A 20,656-nucleotide genomic window follows, 5' to 3' on the forward strand; every position below is an offset into this window, starting at 1 on the left:
TTACTTGGGCTCATCTATTCTTAGGAATTATATCCTAAAAAATAACCTCAAGAAAAATAAGTCATAAAAATATGCATATAACTGCATAGCAATTAGAAATAAGTAAAACTTTATCTTGAAATATGAAAAATAAAATAAAAGAAAAAAGAAAAAAAGAAAAAAGAAATATGAAAAATAGATAAGCAATAATAGAATAATACAGAACTTTAAAAAATAAATACCTAAAATAATTTAATGTTTGGAAAAAACAGGAATGAAATGATGTTAGGTAATAAAAGCAGAATATATAAACACAGTGTGTCCAAAAAACTAGAAACATAGGATAAATGTATTTTTTTAAAGATTGTATTTAATTCTTTGAGAGAAAGAAGGAGACCATGAGCACAAGCAGGGGGAGAGGCAGAGGGAGAAAGAAAGGAAGAAGCAGACGCTCTGTGCAGCAGGGAGCAGGATGTAGGGCTCAATCCCTGGACCCTGTGATCATCACCTGAGCTGAAGGCAGACACTTAACTGATTGAGCCACCCTGATGCCCTTGTATTTTTTTAATAAATATATCTGTTTTAAATAAATGTATCTGGGGACATCTGGGTGACTCAGCAGTTGAGCATCTGCCTTCAGCCCAGGGCGTGATCCTGGATTCCAGGATTGAGTCCCACATCGGGCTCCCTGCATGGAGCCTGCTTCTCTCTCTGCCTATGTCTCTGTCTCTCTCTCTCTCTCTGTGTCTTTCATGAATAAATAAAATGTTTAAAAATAATAATAATAAATAAATAAATGTATCTGTTATATTTTTTAATAACATCATCAATATTTTTTTCTTCAATCTCCGGATACCTTTCCAGGTGAAGTATTTAAAGCAATGGATGTGGTTACTAACTTGAAAAAATATATATAATACAGAGCACCCATAACATAAAAATCAACTAGATCTTTAAATTTAGAGGAATTTTGCCTGAAAATATATCTTTAGGTTGAATAAAAACATATTGAGCATATTACTTGAAAATGTAACAAACATACTATTTAAAAATAGGTTTATCCTATGTTTTCAGACTTTGATACTTTATAGCATGCAAACTGTAATTACTATCATATAAAAACATGCAGCTACATTAAGAGATTTCAAAGGAAAATTTGACAGGCTACAAATCTCTAGAGTTTAACATTGATATGAATGTTCCTTATAATCTTGTGTATGTGCACAATACTAAAAGTCAATTAAGACTTACTGTGTAAACCAGAACACTCTCTCTATTTTTTTTGTTTTTTTTTAACCATCATCTCTTTTATTTTATTTTTTTTAATTTATTTTTTATTGGTGTTCAATTTACTAACATACAGAATAACCCCCAGTGCAGAACACTCTCTTTAAAAGACAATGAGAGGGACGCCTGGGTGGCTTAGCAGTTGAGTGTCTGCCTTCGGCTTAGGGCATGATTCTGGAGTTCTGGATCGAGTCTCACATCAGGCTCCCTACATAGGCAGAGGGGGAAGCAGGCTCTTTGAGGGGAGCCTGATGTGGGACTTGATCCTGGGACTCTGGGATCAGGTCTTGAACCAAAGGCAGATGCTCAACTGCTGAGCCACCCAGGGGTCCCTCACTTAGCATGTTTTTAAGGTCAATTCATGCTGTAGCATGTATCAGAATTTCATTCCTTTTTATGGCTAAATAATATTCAATTATGTGGATATACCAATTTTGCTTATTCATTTATCTATCAATGGACAGTCTTACTGTCTTTTTTTTTTAAGATTTTATTTATTTATTCATGAGAGACACAGAGAGAGGCAGAGACACAGGCAGAGGGAGAAGCGGGCTCCCTGCAGGGACCACTTAATTGTACACTTGAAAATGGTTGAAATGGTAAATTTTGTTATGCATATGTTCTACCACAATTTTGCAAAATGTTAAAAAAAAAGAAGTGAGAGATATCTTAACCTATTTACCACACCTGCACTTTGGTGTGAAGGTCACAGACACTGCTTTGATCTATTTATGAAGAAAGGGTGACAAAAAAACACAGACATTATCAGACAATAAGTACCTCCAGAGTGAAACAATTCTGCTACCATCCCCCTCTGTTTCCAGGCATTTCTTTGAAACTTCTAACATATTTCAGATTTCCTCATAAGGAAAATACCCAATTCAACAAGTCATAACTTATTTTATGACATATACTTCATGCATTTCATATCTTGGGAGACAGAAGAATAAAGCAAGTTATTTTGGTTCTAGGCTTTATTTTGAGCAACAAGGAGAATTAAAGTGGAAAAGAAGAAAAACTAAAATTAAGTGATTCATACTACGTTAAAGGAACTCCCACACAGATTTTCTCATTTAATATCATAAGAACACTGGAAAGAATTTTCTCTACTTTACACGTGAGAAACTTGAGAGTCAAAGAGGTTAAGAAAATTTCTCGAGTTCACATAGCTAGTGCACAAGGTAGTAAAAACAAACTCATGACTATCTGAAAGAAATTAAAAAAAGTCCTTTCTGTTACTTTAAAATATGGGGGAAAGTAACCATGTTACTGTAATGTCTGTATTGCAGTATCCAAAGAAGGAAGCCCTAAGTATATTTAGATATAAATCCTAAAAACAAGAAAAGCCAATATCAAAAGTTCAGGAGGAAGACTGGGACAGTCCCAAAGTCATAAACTCTGATAGAGAGTTAAGTATGGGTTAAGGCTGAATGAGAGGTTGTTAAAACAAGAGTCCGATGATATAATCTCACATCATGATAATGAAGAAAGATGTTACAGGGTGAGGAGCATCGTGATAGATTTAAAGAAACCAAAGTATTTTCCAGAGAACTCTCTGGTCAACATACATTTTAAAATAACAAACCAACAACTATAACAAACAAATGCTAAGAGAAGAGAGGGAGCAGAAGGGCACTGGTTTCTGGGGCAGTGGAGTGGGCCTAAAAAATAAACTAAACAAAAACAAATGCTAATATCCTAAATGAACTGAGCCTAATAGAAAAATCTGACAACAAAAATCAAGAAGTTAAATATATCTAAAGATCTAAAGATAAATTCAAAGGACAAGAGAAACAATAGAGTAGATGTCATAAAAAACTAAAAAAGTAATGGAGTGATTCAATTTTAATTTTGTTATTAATTATTTTTAAAGATTTTATTTATTTGAGAGAAAGTAAGAGAGAGAGCACAAGTGGTGGGAGGGAGAGGGAGAAAGAAGCAAACTCCCCTGAGCAAGGCTGGATCCCAGAACAGTGGGATCATGAACTAAGCCAAAAGCAGACACTTAACTGACTGAGCCACCAGGCACCCCATCAATTTTCTTATTATTCTCTCAAAAATAAAATAAATATTTAAGTCCAGGAAAGAAAAAAGAGATAATAAGTGAGCATCTCACTACTTTTTAAATATATTTAAATCCCAAGAATCCTATAATGTACATTCCAGATTTCAACTTCAAATAATTTTTTAAACATGAACAGAAAAGGCATCAAAAACAAAAACAAAAGAAAAAGAATAGAAAATCCACAGAAGGCAATTAATAGGAAGTGTTGTCTTGTTTTTCAGCATGCACAAGATGTATCAGGAAGCCAACAAGTACAATATTTCTATACGTGGCTGATATAGTTTAAAATCTGGCTCTGAATTTAAAAAAAAAAAAATGTAGCTCTGCCAGATTTGTAGACTTACATTTGTCACTAACTCTTGTTCATTAACCACTCATTCATCAGTAAATGGAGATGTTGAATCCTGTTTCATAGGATATGCTGTGAAAATTGAGAATAATATACATAAAATACCTGGCACATGGTCGGTGCTCCATATATATTAGTTTCCTATTCATTATTATTATTATTATTTATTATTATTATTATTATATTTTGATGTAACTGAACTAAGAAGTGGGCTACATTTATGTATCCTACTGACAGATAACTATTTAACAGCATGAGAGAGATACTTTCCCATACCTTTATAGCCTCTGGCATATAACAAACTAATTCTCTAGCAGTATTCTCTACCAGTGGAATGCCAATTTGAAAACTTTCTATTTTATAGTGAAAGGGAATAAAGGGGAAAGGAGGGAAAATGAGTGGGAAATATCAGAGAGGGTGATGGAACATGAGAGACTCCTAACTCTGGGAAACGAACAAGGGGTGGTGGAAAGGGAGGTGGGCGGGGGGTTGGGGTGACTGGGTGACGGGCACTGAGGGGGGCACTTGATGGGATGAGCACTGGATTTTATGCTATATGTTGGCAAATTGAACTCCAATAAAAAGAAATAAAAAAAAGAAAACTTTCTATTTTAATAGACTCATATGCTCTTTTGGTAGCTGTTTAGTCCTAAGTATGATACTAAGAATATCAAGCATACCTTAAAATAGTATGTAAATCTTGCCTTGAGAACCAAAGAATAACAATGCTAGTAACAAGAGGCTCAGGAGATCAGATATAAGTCAAGCTGGTTCTAATAGAATCTGACAAAAGCTGGAGGCAAGAAAAAGAATTAGACCAGAGAATCCAGAAAGACTCCACAGGAATGTCAGAAGGGGTCATAAGACCCCGTGATGAGAAAATAAACTGGTTTTGGCAATATAGCCAATCTAACTCTGTTCAGCTTACTCAACAGCAGAGGCAGGATTCAGGGAAAGTAAAGAAAGATAGAAAGACATTCCTCTAATACCCCTCCATTCCTTTGGGGGAGCACAGAGAAACAGAAATACCTACAAGCCCCAGATATTCTGTGCGTTAGCTCTTTTCCTCCTTAGCTTTCATTATCACCTGGCCTTATTTATAATAGACACTATACCACACTCCTCTGTGGTACAGTCTTACATTATGACTCACAACTCTGTTTATCAGTATTTGCCCTGCAATGTTTCAAGCTCTTTGCTCACTTCTGCTATTGACTTTGGTCAGCTCAAGTCTTCAGAGGCAACTGCAGCAGAGTGAGAATAGGAGTTGCTGCAAAAGACCCAGAAAGCGAGGCTATTATGATCAGATTCCATGAAACCAAGATTTCATATATCTAATGAATAGACCCCAATGCATTCTACCACCTAGTTTGGGGAAGGCATAAAAGAAAAGGAAGTCACAGGGACAGGCTGATTTGGAATTAGATTCTATGGAGAATTTCAAAGGAATTTCTCATTTGATAGAAAATAAGAAATCTAGATGCTGTAATCTTTTCTTAAAATAGGAAGTTGTAAAACTTAGGGACTTTATTTTCTCCTCAACAGCTTTAGAGTAGTTATCTCTCTGAATTTCTCCAAAGAATGTTAATATAGCTGAATTCCTTTTTTTTAAAACTGAAGAACAGTTTACACACAATGTCACATTAGCTTCAGATGTACAACATAGTGATTGGACAAATCTGGGCATGCTGTGCTACAAAAGTAATTAGCATTTGTCACTATACAATGTTATAATAGCTTAATTCTTAACAAACTGTTCTCTATGACTTGATTCTACCAAAAAAGAGTACATAAAACAGTATCAACACACAAAAATCAGCATGCAATTAGCACTAAAAACCTAATTAGAATTTATTTTCTTTGTATATGTTATTTACATTGACAAGTTAGAATTTGATTTTTGTATTCAGGATGTCAATTCCTTATATTACCTTGAGATGCTCTAGGATTAATAAAGAGCTCTCCTCCAGGAGACTGCTGGGTGGACAGGAAGGATCTGAGAAGCTTACAGGAAGTGGAGCCCGCCAACTTAGCCCTGCAAGGGGGTTAAGATCTCTCTCTCTCTCACACATACACACACACACACACACACACACACACACACACAGACGATCATCATGCACACTTTCCTTTCTTCTTTCCCAACTTTCTGGAATTTCTTCCTCCTCATGCCTCTCCCTCACCCCCCATCTCAATTGCTTCCTAGTCTAGAACTTGCTGGATTCCAAAGAATGGAGGGAAATTATTAAAAGACATTTAAGCCCTTACCACAGTCTCTTTGTCCCCAAGATATCTCTCTTCCCCTCCTTCCCAAATTCCACCAGCTGTTGTGCAAGAATCTGCTGTCTCCTTGTTGTTGGACTCCAATATTTCTAGATCTAATGCTTTCTTTTAATTAGACCTGTATTTCAGGCCTAATTCCTATGTGTAATACTCACCACCCTTCCATTTCCGGCACACACATGTACACACATTCCAGAGTATGCAAACATCTAGGTTTCCACACATGAAGATTGCTGGGTCAGGCAGAGAAAGGGTAAGGACTAGGAAGAAGGAAGGAAGCAGGGGTAGAGGAGGAAAGAAAGGAAAGAACAAGGAGAGAGAAAGGGAGAGAAAGAGAAGAATGTTCCTTTTGTTCCTCAAAAGAGAACACACGATACTTTGGAATACCATTCACCAACATAACCTACATTTGCTAAATGTTTGCATTTACCATTTCTTGGTTGTCTGTGAACATAAGGAGATGTGAGTCTTCAGCTAAGCAGAATTCCAGACTAGAATTCCAGTCTTTTTTCTCCACTGAGAAGTAATAACAATGGTTACCATACCTCATCCAGAGGTCAGGGCAACTATAACAACTGGTACACGTGTTGCACTTGGAACCTAGAAAGGAAGAGGACTGGTCACATCTTTATGCACCACTTAGTCTTGGAAATGAAATGGGAGGTAAACAGCTTATGGCAGCCCCATAGTCTTCCCTGCCCCAGCACCTTTCAGACTAAAGTTTAGAGAAAGGCACAACAATTCATGGCCTCAAATTAAAAACTTCATAATGAAAAAAAAAACTTCATAATGGGGACACCTAGTGGCTCAGCAGTTGGGCGTCTGCCTTTGGCTCAGGGTGTGATCCTGGAGTCCTGGGATCGAGTCCCACGTCGGGCTCCCTGCAGTGGGCCTGCTTTTCTCCCTCTGCCTGTGTGTCTGCCTCTCTTTGTGTGTCCCTCGTGAATAAATAAATAAAATATTTAAAAATAAATAAATAGTAAAAATAAAAACTTCATAATGTCCAACTTTATCACTACTGTACATTCCACTACACAAGCATGTGACTATGACTAAAGCAGTAAGGAAACGGACACAACGAGGCTGAGGACCATGGACAGAGCACATCACTAGTGCTAGGTCTTTACACACATATGCTATATACCTACCAGATAAGATAACCAAGCATCTGCATTGTATGTGTCAGCCCACTGTCTATGTAGGTCAGTGCACATACTACATAACTGCATAGATTCATTACTGAAATCAGGGAGAATTTTCCAGAATGTCCAACCTCAACCTGATACCCTGTGATAATGCAAAAGAAAAAGACAGAAACTAGAAAAAGCAAACTTAACTAGAGTGAAAGATAGGTGTTTTATCTTTTATCACAAATGTGATTATCTGCCATCACTAGATATTAAATAAAAGACTTATAGCAGAAAGAATTTATCAAACAAAAACTCTCCAACAGAGAAGGATATTAGATGCTAAAGTCAAAGTGATGCAATTTCTTCACGGGGCTCCTTTAAATACAGAACATTCTCATTCCTTTAAAATGGCTGGATTGTATCTTTTAAAAAGGAGGGGGCACCTGAGGGGTTCAGTTTGTTAAGTGTCTGCCTTCGGCTCAGGTCATGATCCCAGGGTCCTGGGATGAGCCCTGCTTCTTCGGGCTCCCTGCTCAGCCACGAAATACATTTGTATAAACTCCTCATAGGCACAATTCCACAACAGGCAAGTATGAGCCATTATATCAAATAAGCATAGGTGTGGATAAATGACTGCATAATAGAGTATATACCTAATGTAGATTTGGGAGTTAAAAGGTAGTGAAGGCAGTCCTTTTTGAAAATGTCAAAATTAGACAACTTTTCTATGGCTTGGCATGGGACCAATATAGGGTACTGGAGATCAAGTTACAAAGTTGACACCTTATAGATTTGTGCTTTTTCCACACAACTGTGACATTACCCAGGCTGAATGAAAAATTCCCAACTTCCTTGGAGTTTCTTTTGTCAAAGGACTTGGGTCAAGGTAGAGGTCCTAGGGCTGAACTCTTAGAGTCCAAATGAATAAAGTCTGTATAACAATCATCTGTTACTAACAATTATTTCCAGATAACATAAACTTAAGTCAGGACTCTGGATTGTGAAATAATAAACTGAGTGCTTTTTGGATCATCATATTTAATGACCTAGAAGAATTAAATTTAGAAAATTTCACTTTTTTTTTTTTTTTAGGAAATTTCACTTTAGACAATATGAAAGTACTCTAATTGGAAAAAATCAGAATATATTTTTATATATCTATATATGAAAAGCTAAACATAATTAATACACAAATAATACAATTATAATTTGATTATCATGATAAATATGATAGTAAATAGAAAAGTGTTTAGGACATAATATAATTAAAAAGCAATATACAAAATTATAAGCATATAATGATCAGAACTATACCCAGCCTTACTTTAAAAGGGATCCCTGGGTGGCGCAGCGGTTTGGCGCCTGCCTTTGGCCCAGGGCGCGATCCTGGAGACCCGGGATCGAATCCCACGTCGGGCTCCCGGTGCATGGAGCCTGCTTCTCCCTCTGCCTGTGTCTCTGCCTCTCTCTCTCTCTCTCTCTCTGTGAGACTATCATAATAAATAAAAATTAAAAAAAAATAAAATAAAATAAAAATAAAAAAAAATAAATAAAAAGTGGGGAAGATTTTAGAGGACTTTATATTCTTTGTTAAAATAATACTTACACAAATGCATGTAGTCAAAGCCCAGGAGACTATACCCAGGAAATGTGTACAAGTGGTGAGTTATTTTGTTGGCATTATTTTTCTTTTTTTAAAAGGTTTTATTTTCTTATTCATAAGAGACACAGAGAGAGAGAGGCAGAGACAGAGGCAGAGGGAGAAGCAGGCTCCATGCAGGGAGTCTGATGTGGGGCTCGATCGTGAGACCACGGGATCACGACTCCAGCCAAAGGCAGATGCTCAACTGCAGAGCCACCCAGGCGTCCCTGTTGGCATTATTTTTCAATTTTCAAATTTTCTGTTATGTTTTATTGCTCTTATAACACAATATAAGTAAAATAGGGATATTTGGTTGGTTCAGTCAGAAGAGCATGTGACTCTTGATGTCAGGGTCATGAGTGCAAGCCTGCAAGCCCCACATTGAGTGTAGAGATTACTTAAATGAATAAGCTTTTTTAAAAAATAGGCAAAATAAAAGATTTTGATTTAAGTTAGTACTTACCCTGGCAGAGAATCCACTGAACAAGCAGGAAACACACAAGAATAGTGTTCAGAAATCCCAAAGCTATTGCCACATGGCGTGAGAGAGGGGACCTGCCAGAAGAAACTGCAAGAACAGAATCCAAAATAAAATTCTGAGTTACAGTAAAAGTTAGAATAAAAGTTGAAGGAAGGCAGCCCTGGTGGCGCAGTGGTTTAGTGCTGCCTGCAGCCTGGGGTGTGATCCTGGAGACCCAGGATGGAGTCCCACATCGGGCTTCCTGCATGGGGCCTGCTTCTTTCTCTGCCTTTGTCTCTGCCTCTCTCTCGCTCTCTCTGAATGAATAAATAAATAAATCTTAAAAAAAAAAAAAGTTGAAGGGAAAGAAAAGGCAAAGGAAGGATATCTGGAGCCTTGCACAAATTTGGTCTAATGAGAACTGAGACCCAGGCCCTAAAATTTTCTTTGCTGGATATGAGGGACTTGCTCTCAAGTCTAGAATAACAACCCACATCTTTATCAAGGAACATCCTATGTTTATCAAGTTAAGAATACTTTTTCTTGGGGCACCTGGGTGACTCAGTCTGTTAAGCAGCCGACTGGATTTTGGCTCAGGTCATGAACTCAGGATCTTGGGATCAAGCCCCATGTCAGGCTCCCCACTCAGCAGGGAGTCTGACTCAGGATTCTTTCTCTCTCTCTGCCCCTCCCTCACTCTCTCTCTCATTAAATAAATAAATCTTTTAAAAATATACTTTTTTTCTTTTGAAGTTCTGACTTACACAGTTTCATGCTTTAGTGGTAAAAATATTAATTGGTACAATCTCTTTGAAGGACAATTTGGCAATGCCTGCAAAAATTGCAAAGGCATTTATCCTTTGATCCCGCAATTTCTCTTTGAGGATTTTTTCCTACAGATACCCATATGCAAAATATCATATTTATAAGGCAATTCATGGCAACAGTATTTGTAGGAGAAAATGTTATAGACCAGTCAAATACATTTTGATATAGCCATAAAGTGAATATGTAACTTCTAACAAAGGAATAAAGACATGCTTTTTTTTTTTTTTACAGATTCGGATTGATTTTCACGATAGGTAGTTCCGGGAAAGAAACATCCTGCAAAATTATGTACGCTAGTATCTCTGAAAGTAGACATAAGAATCTGATAGTGTTGTTTGCCTCTGCAGAGAGGAAATAGGTCACTGAAGACAAAAACAGGAGGGATTCTTGTTTTCTTTTGCACTTCTGAATTTTGAACCACGTGGGGTATTACCTATTCAAAATTTAAATAATTACAACTTAATTGAAAATAAAATAACTTATATCTCAGAAATACTTTATAAACTGTCATTGCTGAAAGAATAATGAGTTTTAGTTGATATGTTTAAGGATGGAACACTACTTCATATTAACTATGTTACATATAAGAATACTATTTTCCTTCATTTGGAAAATGGAAATTTTTCTTAATCCAAACTTATATTTCAAAATCACAGTGGTCTCACAGTCTGACAATGTAGGAGTTATGTGTAAAGAACAAAAGTGTATAAAGTAATAATTTAAGTGCTGGTTTTGACCCCTTTATTTGGTAATCTTTAATTTGGAAATTCTGACTATCTGGAGTCTCACTTGACTACTTAAATTTTAGATAAATTATACTGTAGACATGTGTGTATATCCATGAAGCATTCTAAACTTCTTCTTCTACAAGTGAGGGAGAGGTGGAGATAGAATCTTAAACTGGCTCCGTGCCCACCACGGAGCTCGACAAGGGCTTCAATCCTATGATCCTAAGTCCAAATCAGGGTCAAACGCCTAATCAACTGAACCATGCAGGGCCACTTCCTTATATTTTTAAATTTATTTTAGCATTATGAACTTTTTTTTTTTTAGGATTTTATTTATTTATTCATGAGAGACACAGAGAGAGAGGCAGAGGCAGTGACATAGGCAGAGGAAGAAGCAGGCTCCATGCAGGGAGCCCAACGTGGGACTTGATCCCTGGTCTCCAGGATCACACCCTGGGCTAAAGGCAGGCGCTAAACCACTGAGCCACCCAAGCTGCCGCATTCTGAACTTCTTAAAAGAAATTCATAGTGAGGGGCACCTGGGTGGCTTAGTTGGTTAAGTGTCTGACTCCTGATTTCTGACTCATGATCTCAGGGCCTCAGGATCAAGCCCCACGTTGGGCTATGCACTCCATATGGAGTCTGCTTGTCCTTCTCCCTCTGCTCCTCCCCCAGCTCATGTTCTCTTTCTTCCTCTCTAAAATAAATAAATTAAATTAAATTAAAAAAAAAAAGAGGGACACCTGGGTAGCTCAGTGATGTGCTGATCTCAGGGTCCTGCGATTGAGTCCTGAATCTGGCTCCCTGCTCAGCAGGGGAGTCTGCTTCTCTCCCACGCTCTCCCCCTGCCTCTCCCTGCCTTGGCTCATGCTCTCTCTCTCTTAAATAAATAAATAAAATCTTGTTTTAAAAAAAAGAAATATACATATTAAAAGCCTCTTAGTAGAGTACATAAAGTACAGTTGACATAGACAGGCAAAAATAGATCAAAATAGTAAGAGTAATAATCATCACATTGTAAAATTATTAGTGGTTTTTATTTTCTTATATCAGCTTTCATAGTTAACCTATTCTCTATAATAAACATGTAATAGTTTTGTGAAGAGATTTTTAATGTAATTTTAAAGCTCCTAGTCTATTTTCCTATTCCCAAGTAGAGCACCCTGGAAAGCTGGGGTGGAAATGAGCATCCTGGCAGTAAACAAGAATGTGCAAAGTGTACTGTATATAAATACAAAAAGCCTTTTGCCTAGAAATCAAAATAATTATATTCAAGTTCCAGCTTAGTACCAGCTGTGTGACCTTGCACTTATACTTTAGAATGTAGATTCCTCTGACTTAACATTTCTATTGCTTAGAAATTGGTACAGATATTATCCAAAAGAAAGAAATCTATATATAAATGAAAATACCCAGTGCCATACAATTTATAGTCATAAGAATAAAGCCAAATGTCCGAGTATACTGGAATGATATAGTAAATTATAGCAATGCTTTCAAAGAACAACACTAAAAATCATAATAATAAGAGTATGTAGCAAAAAGAGAGAAAGCTGATGAAGCCACACAGAAGAATATACTTTATGGGAGTTTATTGCCTAAGATATAAAATTAAATATTAATTTTGGCTCTTAAATTATGATCTGCCTGTCTTAGGAAATGTTCTCTCAGAAGTCCACATAAAAATGTCTTTTTCATCCTCAAATCTCCAAAAAATCACCAGGAACACTTATTTGTAGTACTCTTGATACCTTCTTCCCATTTCTAAAACACTCCAGTGCAATACTGTGAGAGGGAAACCTAGACAATGTGAATCTGTTTCTTTTCTAACAAACTCTTACTATTATCCATTAGCAAAGTTATTGGTATCTTTTCTCCCCCATTTCATAGTCTGAAAAAGAGAGATACTTAGAATTTAAACAGCCTTAGCTTGAGTTTCATAGAAGTGAATGGTTACAAAAGATTTTACCTGAGACCTAAGATCAGATCCTTGACCATATACCAGATTTTCATATTCCAAATCTGGACTCCAAACTAAACTAAATGTATTCCTTCAAAGTACCCTCAATTTGGGCAGCCCTGGTGGCGCAGCGGTTTAGCGCCGCCTGCAGCCTGGGGTGTGATCCTGGGGACCCGGGATCGAGTCTCACATCAGGCTTCCTGCATGGAGCCTGCTTCTCCCTCCGCCTGTGTCTCTGCCTCTCTCTTCGCTCTCTCTGAATGAATGAATAAATAAATCTTTAAAAAACAAAACAAAGTACGCTCAATTTTTCTACATCCTGTACTCCAAACTTATTCTACCTCCCATTCATCCCCCACTATGCACAGTTTCGCACATGAACTTGATTAACTCACCTTTTGGCTGTGGTCTGTAGTCATTCTGGGCTTGGGGTTCAGTAGACCACTGCCATACAGAATAAATATCATTGTCAATCATCTTTATCTAATGTCATTCACATTCAGCTGAGAGAGTAAAATTACAGAAGTATGAAGAGACACGTCTGTGAGGAAACACAGACACAATGTCTAAACTGCTGGCAGGAAATTTAAAAGTTGTCAAGTTCTTTTTTTTTTTTTTTTTAATGGTCCAGCATGATAAAAACAGAAGTAAATTTTCAGGAAATGACTCAAAATCTGGAGTTGATTAAGAAATTAATACTCTAAAATGTGATTTTTTTTTCCTCACTACACTCTCTCATAGATACTCTTTAAATACATGTTAAATTGATTCCAATCTCACCTAATTCTATTCAGCAAGGAAAAGGTGCTCTAAAGTCCAGCAATTTCAATTAAGGAAACTGGAATAAAAATGACAGAGGTTCTTAGTTATGAATTTATCTCAGATTTTATATTTGCTTTGTTTCCTTTTCAGAAAATAGGTGCACGTCCAATGGGACCAATTTCATTGTTTCTTGGAGCTGTTAGTTGATGATATGTAAAACAAGAGAAATGGACTGTTGGGGCAGCCCGGGTGGCTCAGCGGTTTAGCGCCACCTTTCAGCCCAGGGCCTGATCCTGGACACCTGGGGTCAAGTCCCACGTCGGGCACCCTGAGTGGAGCCTGTGTCTCTGCCTCTCTCTCTCTCTCTGTCTCTCATGAATAAATAAATAAAATAAAAAAGAAAGAAAAAGAAAGAAAGAAAGAAAGAAAGAAAGAAAGAAAGAAAGAAAGAAAGAAGGAAGGAAGGAAGGAAGGAAGGAAGGAAGGAAGGAAGGAAGGAAGGAAAGAAAGAAAGAAAGAAAGAAAGAAAGAAAGAAAGAAAGAAAGAAAGAAAGAAAGAAAGAAAGAAAGAAAGAAAGGAAGGACTGTTGGCTGCTGTGGAAAGAAAGAAATGGACTGTTGGCTGCCTGTGCCTGGCAACATAGAGAAAATGAACTATTTCATATATATGGCTTGTGAATATGCTGTACCCCCATGTTCCCCCAAACATCTTCCCAATTGTGTTCTAATCTTTACACTTCACAGTGTCAGACATTCCACTATATTTTCTCTCCTTGGCCTCTCATTTTTATGTGCAAAGACACCTATAAGGGAAACAAATTAAATAAATACATACTAAAGTGTGAATAATGTATTTCTAAATAGGTGAACCGTTAATAAAAAATTAAAGTAAGGAAAAGAGAAACGAAATTAAAACTCTCCATAAGTTCAAAATAAGAAAGAGCTGAAAAACGGGGAGAGTATAGTAATAAAAGCTGGTATAGCTCTGGGGGGCCTGGCTAGCTCAGTTGGTAGGGCACATGACTCTTGATCTCAGAGTCATGAGCTTGAGCTCCACGTTGGGCACAGAGATCACTTTAAAAAATAATGATAATCATTAAAATATATATTAAAAAAAAAAAAACCTAATACAGTTCTGCTTCCCACCATAACAGAGTAAGACTGGACTTAACCTTTCAGCCAGAAAAAAACTATATATATGACAAAATGCATGAAATACACGAGGCAACTGTTTTCAGGCACAGAAATACACGCAGCACTGTGATCCCTAAGAAAACAGAACATGCAAAGGTGAGCACCAGGGTCACCTGGTGTTCTACCTAGGGCCATTCTCCAGCACAAAGTAGGAAAATGAATCCTAAATAGAACAGTAGTCTCACTAAGTTTCACTAAGTGCTCACTAAGAGGCAGAGATGCAAGTTTTGAGCTGTTTGTGTGCCTGGAGCTTAGAGGCAGGGTAACTGACAAGAGGTGTCCAAAAACTAGATGGGAATTCGCCGTGGTCCTTTGCTAAGAGCTAGGCTGCACAGGCCAAGGACAGGCCCCTGAAAGCCCCTGTTGGGATGGCCCCCTGCAGGGCAGACAGCTGAATACAGACCAGAGGTGATACAATGCTGACCAGTATGCCCAGAGGAAAAAAAATAAGTAAAACCCAACAGAACCAAAAAGATCTACCAATAACTTAGCTGCCTCTAAGAACAAACTTTGATGCCCTTACAAAGAAGACAACAGGGGTTCTTGGGTAGCTCAGTCAGCTGGGCATCTGCCTTTGGCAGGGGGTCATGATCCCAGGGTCCTGGGATCTGAGCCCCACATCGGGATCCCTGCTCAGTGGTGAGCCTGCTCCTCCTTCTCCTGCTCCCCCTGCTTATGCATGCTCTCCATCAAATAAATAAATAGAATCTTTTTAAATTAAAAAAAAAAAGACAACATAAAATGTGGTCTATACAAAAAATGGGATATTATTCAATCTTAAAAAGGAAGAAAATTGTGTCACACTCTACAACATGGAGGGACCTTGAAGATATTATGATAAATGAGGGATACCTGGGTGGCTCAGTGGCTAAGTGTCTGCCTTCAGCTCAGGTCGTGATCCAGGGGGCCCTGGGATCAAGTCCTGCATGAGGCTTCCTGCAGGGAGCCTACTTCTTCCTCTGCCTGTTTCTCTGCCTCTCTCTCTATGTCTCTCACGAATAAATAAATAAACAAATAAATAATCCTTTTTTAAAAAGATATTATGATAAAAGAAATAAGCCCATCACATGCAGGCACACACACCCATACACAAAAAGACATATACTCTGTGATTCCGCATATATGAGGTATCCAAAGCAGTCAATTCATAGAAACAGAAAATAGAATGGTGATTGCTGGAACTGGGGAGAGGGAGAAATGGGGAATTATTTAATGGTTATAGCTTCAGTGCTACAAGATGAGAAACTCCTGGAGCTATGTTTTATAACAAGGTGAATATACTTGTACCAGTCTGCTTAGGCAGCCGTAACAAAACACCTTAGACTAGTAGCTTAAACAACAGAAATTTATTTGCTCACATTTCTGGACACTGGAAGTTCAAGATGAAGCTGCTGGCAGGGTTGGTATCTGGTGAGAACTCCTCCGTTGGGCTGCAGTGGCCTTCTCACCATGGTGCTCCGTAGCCTTTCCTCAGCGCACTTTTGCAGGAAGAAAGGGAGCCTGCACACTCTCTGGTGGCTCTTCTTATAAGGGCACTAATTCTATCAGATCAGGACCCCACCATAATGACCTCATTAACTTTAGTTACTTTCTTCTGTTAGGAGTTAGTTAGTTGGACAGGTAGTCAGGGCTAGGGTCCCCAATAAGAAAATATGGACAGGACAGCTGAAATAAAATAGCACTGATGTCTTGTTCTGCAGCTTAGAAACACACTAGCATTCTGCTTTGCAGCCTTTGCAGAAATGAGTTCTGCAAAATGTCCTAAAATAAGACAACCACAAAAGCATTTGTCAATATCACAGGCAAGAAGCAGTTAAGACCTAAGTCCCCAGATACCCGCAAAAAAAAGACCATCAGCGCAGAGACAGTAACCTAACCTTACAGGGAGACAGATACCTGACCAAAGCTCTGACTGGCATGACTCAGCACACCCTGATCGCTTAAGAAAGTTTTGCTTAAAAGAGCTCATAAAAACCCCTAAACTTAGAAACTCTGGGGGCAAGTGGTTTGCTTGGCCCCCCTCCCTCTCTGGGAGCTTTATACTCTTGCTCATAAACTTTACTCTGCTGCCCATCACTCTTCATTCTTCAAAACGGCATAACCAAGAACCTGGGCACTCAGGGGACGAAATTCTTGTACCACTTTAAGACCCCATCACAGGGGTACCTGAATGGCTCAGTGGTTGAGGGTCTGCTTTTGGCTCAGGTCTGATCCCGGGATCCTGGGATCGAGTCCCACATTGGGCTCTCCTCAGGCAGCCTTCTTCTCCCTCTGCCTGTGTCTCTGCCTCTCTCTCTGTGTCTCTCATGAATAAATAAATATAATATTTTAAAAATAATAAATAAATAAATAAATACCCTATCATAAAATAAATAAAGCCACACTGGAAGTTAAGCTTTCAACATATGACTTTGGGGAGGGAAGGGGACACAAATATTAAGTCCATAACAATATTTAACACTACTTAGCAGTATACTTAAAAACAGTTAAGACGGGGGTGGGGGACAGTTAAGATGGGCTGAAGAAGGGCAGCCCCAGTGGCCCAGTGGTTTAGCACCACCTTCAGCCCAGGGCGTGATCCTGGAGCCCGGGGTCGAGTCCCATGTCAGGCTCCCTCCATTGAGCCTGCTTCTCCCACTGCCTGTGTCTCTGCCTCTCTCTCTCTCTCTCTGTGTCTCTCATGGATAAATAAATTAAATCTTAAAAAAAAAATAAAAAATAAAAAGATGACCTGAAGAAGAAGGAAGAGGACGAGACGGAGGCAGTGGTGGCAGCATAAGAACTAGAACTCTTTGAGGAAATGACTAAATCTAGGGTCAGGGCACAGAAAATCCAAGAAGAGCCTGGGCACCTTGTACTGCTAGAAAATGAGGAAGTACTCAAAAACTAAAAACAAAAGATGAGGACATGTCAGAAGGACACAGGAACCAATTTGACAAAGTTCCCATTGGCTAAAAATGAAACAATTAGAGCAACAAAATAAATAATAGTATTGGATTACAACTCAGGAATTTTTAAAAAGCTATGAATTCATACTGACTTTTATCTGCAGCATTTTTAATTAAAATTGTGTATACTAAAAAAATTTTTTTAATTAAAAAATAAAAAATAAATAAAAATAAAATAAAATTTTAAAAAGCAAAGTTTGTTTAAAAAAAAAAAATTGTGTTGGGATCCCTGGGTGGCACAGCAGTTTAGCGCCTGCCTTTGGCCCAGGGCGCCATCCTGGAGACCCAGGATCGAATCCCACATCGGGCTCCCGGTGCATGGAGCCTGCTTCTCCCTCTGCCTGTGTCTCTGCCTCTCTCTCTCTCTCTCTATCATAAATAAATTAATTTAAAAAATAAAAATAAAAATAAATTGTGTATACTGGGACGCCTGGGTGGCTCAGCAGTTGAGCGTCTGCCTTTGGCCTAGGGCGTGAACCTGGAGATCCGGGAGTCCCACATCGGGCTCCCTGCATGGAGCCTGCTTCTCCCTCTGCCTGCATCTCTGCCTCTCTCTCTGTGTTTCTCATGAATAAATAAGTAAAATCTTTTTTTAAAAAAAAGCTTTAAAAAATTGTGTATATTTATTATTCAGCCATCAAAAAGAATGATATATTACCATTTACAAAGACATGGAGGGACTAGAGGATATTACGCTAAATGAATTAAGTCAGTCAAAGACAAATACCATATGATTTCACTCATACGTGGAATTTAAGAAACAAAACACATGATCATTGGAAAGAAAAATAAAATAAGAGTAAAACAGAGTGGGACACAAACCATGAGATTCTTAACAATAGGGAACAAGCTGAGGGGTTGCCAGTGGGGAGAATGGTGGGGGTGGGGTAACTGAGTGATGGGCACTGAGGAGGACACGTGATGTGATGAGCACCGAGTGTTATATGCATCTGAGGAATCACTAAATTCTACCTCTGATTCTAAGAATACACTACATGTTAATTAAATTGAAAAAAAATTGTATATATTTAAGGTATATAATGTGGAATTTTTGATATAAGTACACATGGTGAAATGATTACCACAAAGTAATTAATATATTCAACACTTCCAACAGTTACCATTTGTGTTGGGGGGGTGAAAATACTTGAAATCTACTCTCAGCAAATTTTAAATATACATTTATTTTTTCTTTTAAGTAGGCTCCTACACCCAACAGTGGGCTTGAACTCACAACCCCAAGATCAAGAGTCACATGCTCTACAGACTGAGCCAGCCAGGTGCCCCTCAAGTATATATCATTTTCTAATAGCTTTATTGAGATATAATTAGCATACATGCATGTACCAGTGAAGCCATCACCACAATCAAGAAAATAAATGTATCTGTCACCAACAAATGTTACTTTATACTCTGTACTACTGCCTTTCTGGGCCTACCATTCACCTTTCTCTCGGCATCCACTGATTTGCCTTTTATCACTGTAGATTAGTTTGTATCTTTCCCAAGTTTGTCATAAAAGGAGCCTCATGCATGTTGTAGTGTAGTGTATATCAATAATTCATTCCTTTCTATTGCTGAATATATTCCACTCTATGGAGAGACTGGTTTGTTTATCCATTCTCCTGTTAACATATTATTAACTATAGTCACTGTGCTGTATGTCTATTAGGATTCCGGAGCTTAGGGATCCCTGGGTGGCGCAGCGGTTTGGCGCCTGCCTTTGGCCCAGGGCGCGATCCTGGAGACCCGGGATCGAATCCCACATCGGGCTCCCGGTGCACGGAGCCTGCTTCTCCCTCTGCCTGTGTCTCTGCCTCTCTCTCTCTCTGTGACTATCATAAATAAGTAAAAAAAAAAAAATTAAAAAAAAAAAAAAAAGGATTCCGGAGCTTATTCAGCTTTTCACTGAAAGTTTATATCCTTTGATCAGTATCTCCCCTTTTCCCCCCCACCACTAGCCTCTGACAATGACCTCTCTACTCTGTTTCTGTGAACTCAACACTTTTCTCTTTTCTTAGACTCCATAGTGAGATCACGCAAAATTTGTCTTTCTGGTCTGGCTTATTTCACATAGACAATGTCCTCTTGTTTCATCTATGTTGTTGCAAATAGAAGGATTTCTTTCTTTTTTTAAGGCTGAATAATTTCCCGTTATATATTGTGGAGGCCGAGAAAAATCAAGGCCATTCCACCTCAAGTTTAGCATTAGCACAAGTACAGCCATCTTAGGCCCCTGTGAATAGGAGGAATAAGAGCTGAACTTTACAGGAAAAACTGCAGAATGTCCTTGCCAGGGAATCCCACATCCGAAAGACAACAGAGCCTAGCCCGCGCGGGGCAGAAAATCCCATATTAGAATGAGAACAGAGCTCAATGCCCTTAAGCCCCATATCAGAATGTACACAGACTTGAGAAATTCCTCCACCCCTTCTGGAGGTCCCCTAGACCAGCCCATAAGAAACCCAGCTGTAACCCACTTCGGGGTCCAAGTCCCTGCTCCGCTGTGTCGGGTGTACCTGGGCCGGAGCTCGGGCTTGCAAATAAACCCTCGGGCGCTTGCATCGCTGTCGGCTCCTTGGTGGTTTCTCGGATTCGCAATCTTGGGCACAACATACATTTGTATACATACACGCACCTATATGTATATCCTATATGTATATATATCAAGCACAACCTTTTACGTATAAGCAGTTGATCATGTAAACCACCAGTAGTAAGTCTTATTGATATCACGTACCCTCAATGCGGTGCAATAAGAAAGATAACTAATTACTGTGGGGTATTTTACCAAAACCCATAATCTCAGTCTAAAAATGAAAAAAAAAAAAAAATCAGGAAACTGTAAATTGAAAAGTATTCTACTAAATATCTGACTAGTACTCTCTAACCATGTCAAGGTCATGAACAATAAGAACATGCTGAGGAACTACCACAGACCAGAGAGGATCAAGAAAACATGAGCAAGATGGTGTCCAAGGTCCCGGAACAGAAAAAGAACATGAGTGAAAAACCGGTGAAATTCAAAGAAACCCTGCAGC

General features: G+C 38.4%; 1 protein-coding gene across 7 annotated transcripts in view; it reads right to left on the reverse strand.

Annotated features, from left to right (window-relative positions):
- The window catches only part of KLRG1 (killer cell lectin like receptor G1), a 45,027-nt gene that overhangs the window by 12,107 nt on the left and 12,264 nt on the right, over positions 1-20,656 (reverse strand). For 2 of the 7 annotated variants that reach the window (XM_072799116.1, XM_072799115.1), the window contains exons 3-6: positions 16,026-16,428; positions 13,107-13,155; positions 9,199-9,303; positions 6,394-6,563 (exon numbers count right to left, since the gene is read on the reverse strand). In XM_072799116.1, coding sequence (XP_072655217.1) covers positions 6,394-6,563; positions 9,199-9,303; positions 13,107-13,155; positions 16,026-16,118 — 417 coding nt within the window. In that variant the 5' untranslated portion in view covers positions 16,119-16,428. Of the gene's footprint in view, positions 1-6,393; positions 6,564-7,111; positions 7,251-9,198; positions 9,304-13,106; positions 13,253-16,025; positions 16,429-20,656 lie in introns of those variants that run through there. The other 5 variants (XM_072799117.1, XM_072799118.1, XM_072799120.1 and 2 more) reach the window with 5 other exon arrangements.

Source organism: Canis lupus, chromosome 25 (assembly GCF_048164855.1).
Source record: "Canis lupus baileyi chromosome 25, mCanLup2.hap1, whole genome shotgun sequence".
NCBI lineage: Eukaryota > Metazoa > Chordata > Mammalia > Carnivora > Canidae > Canis > Canis lupus.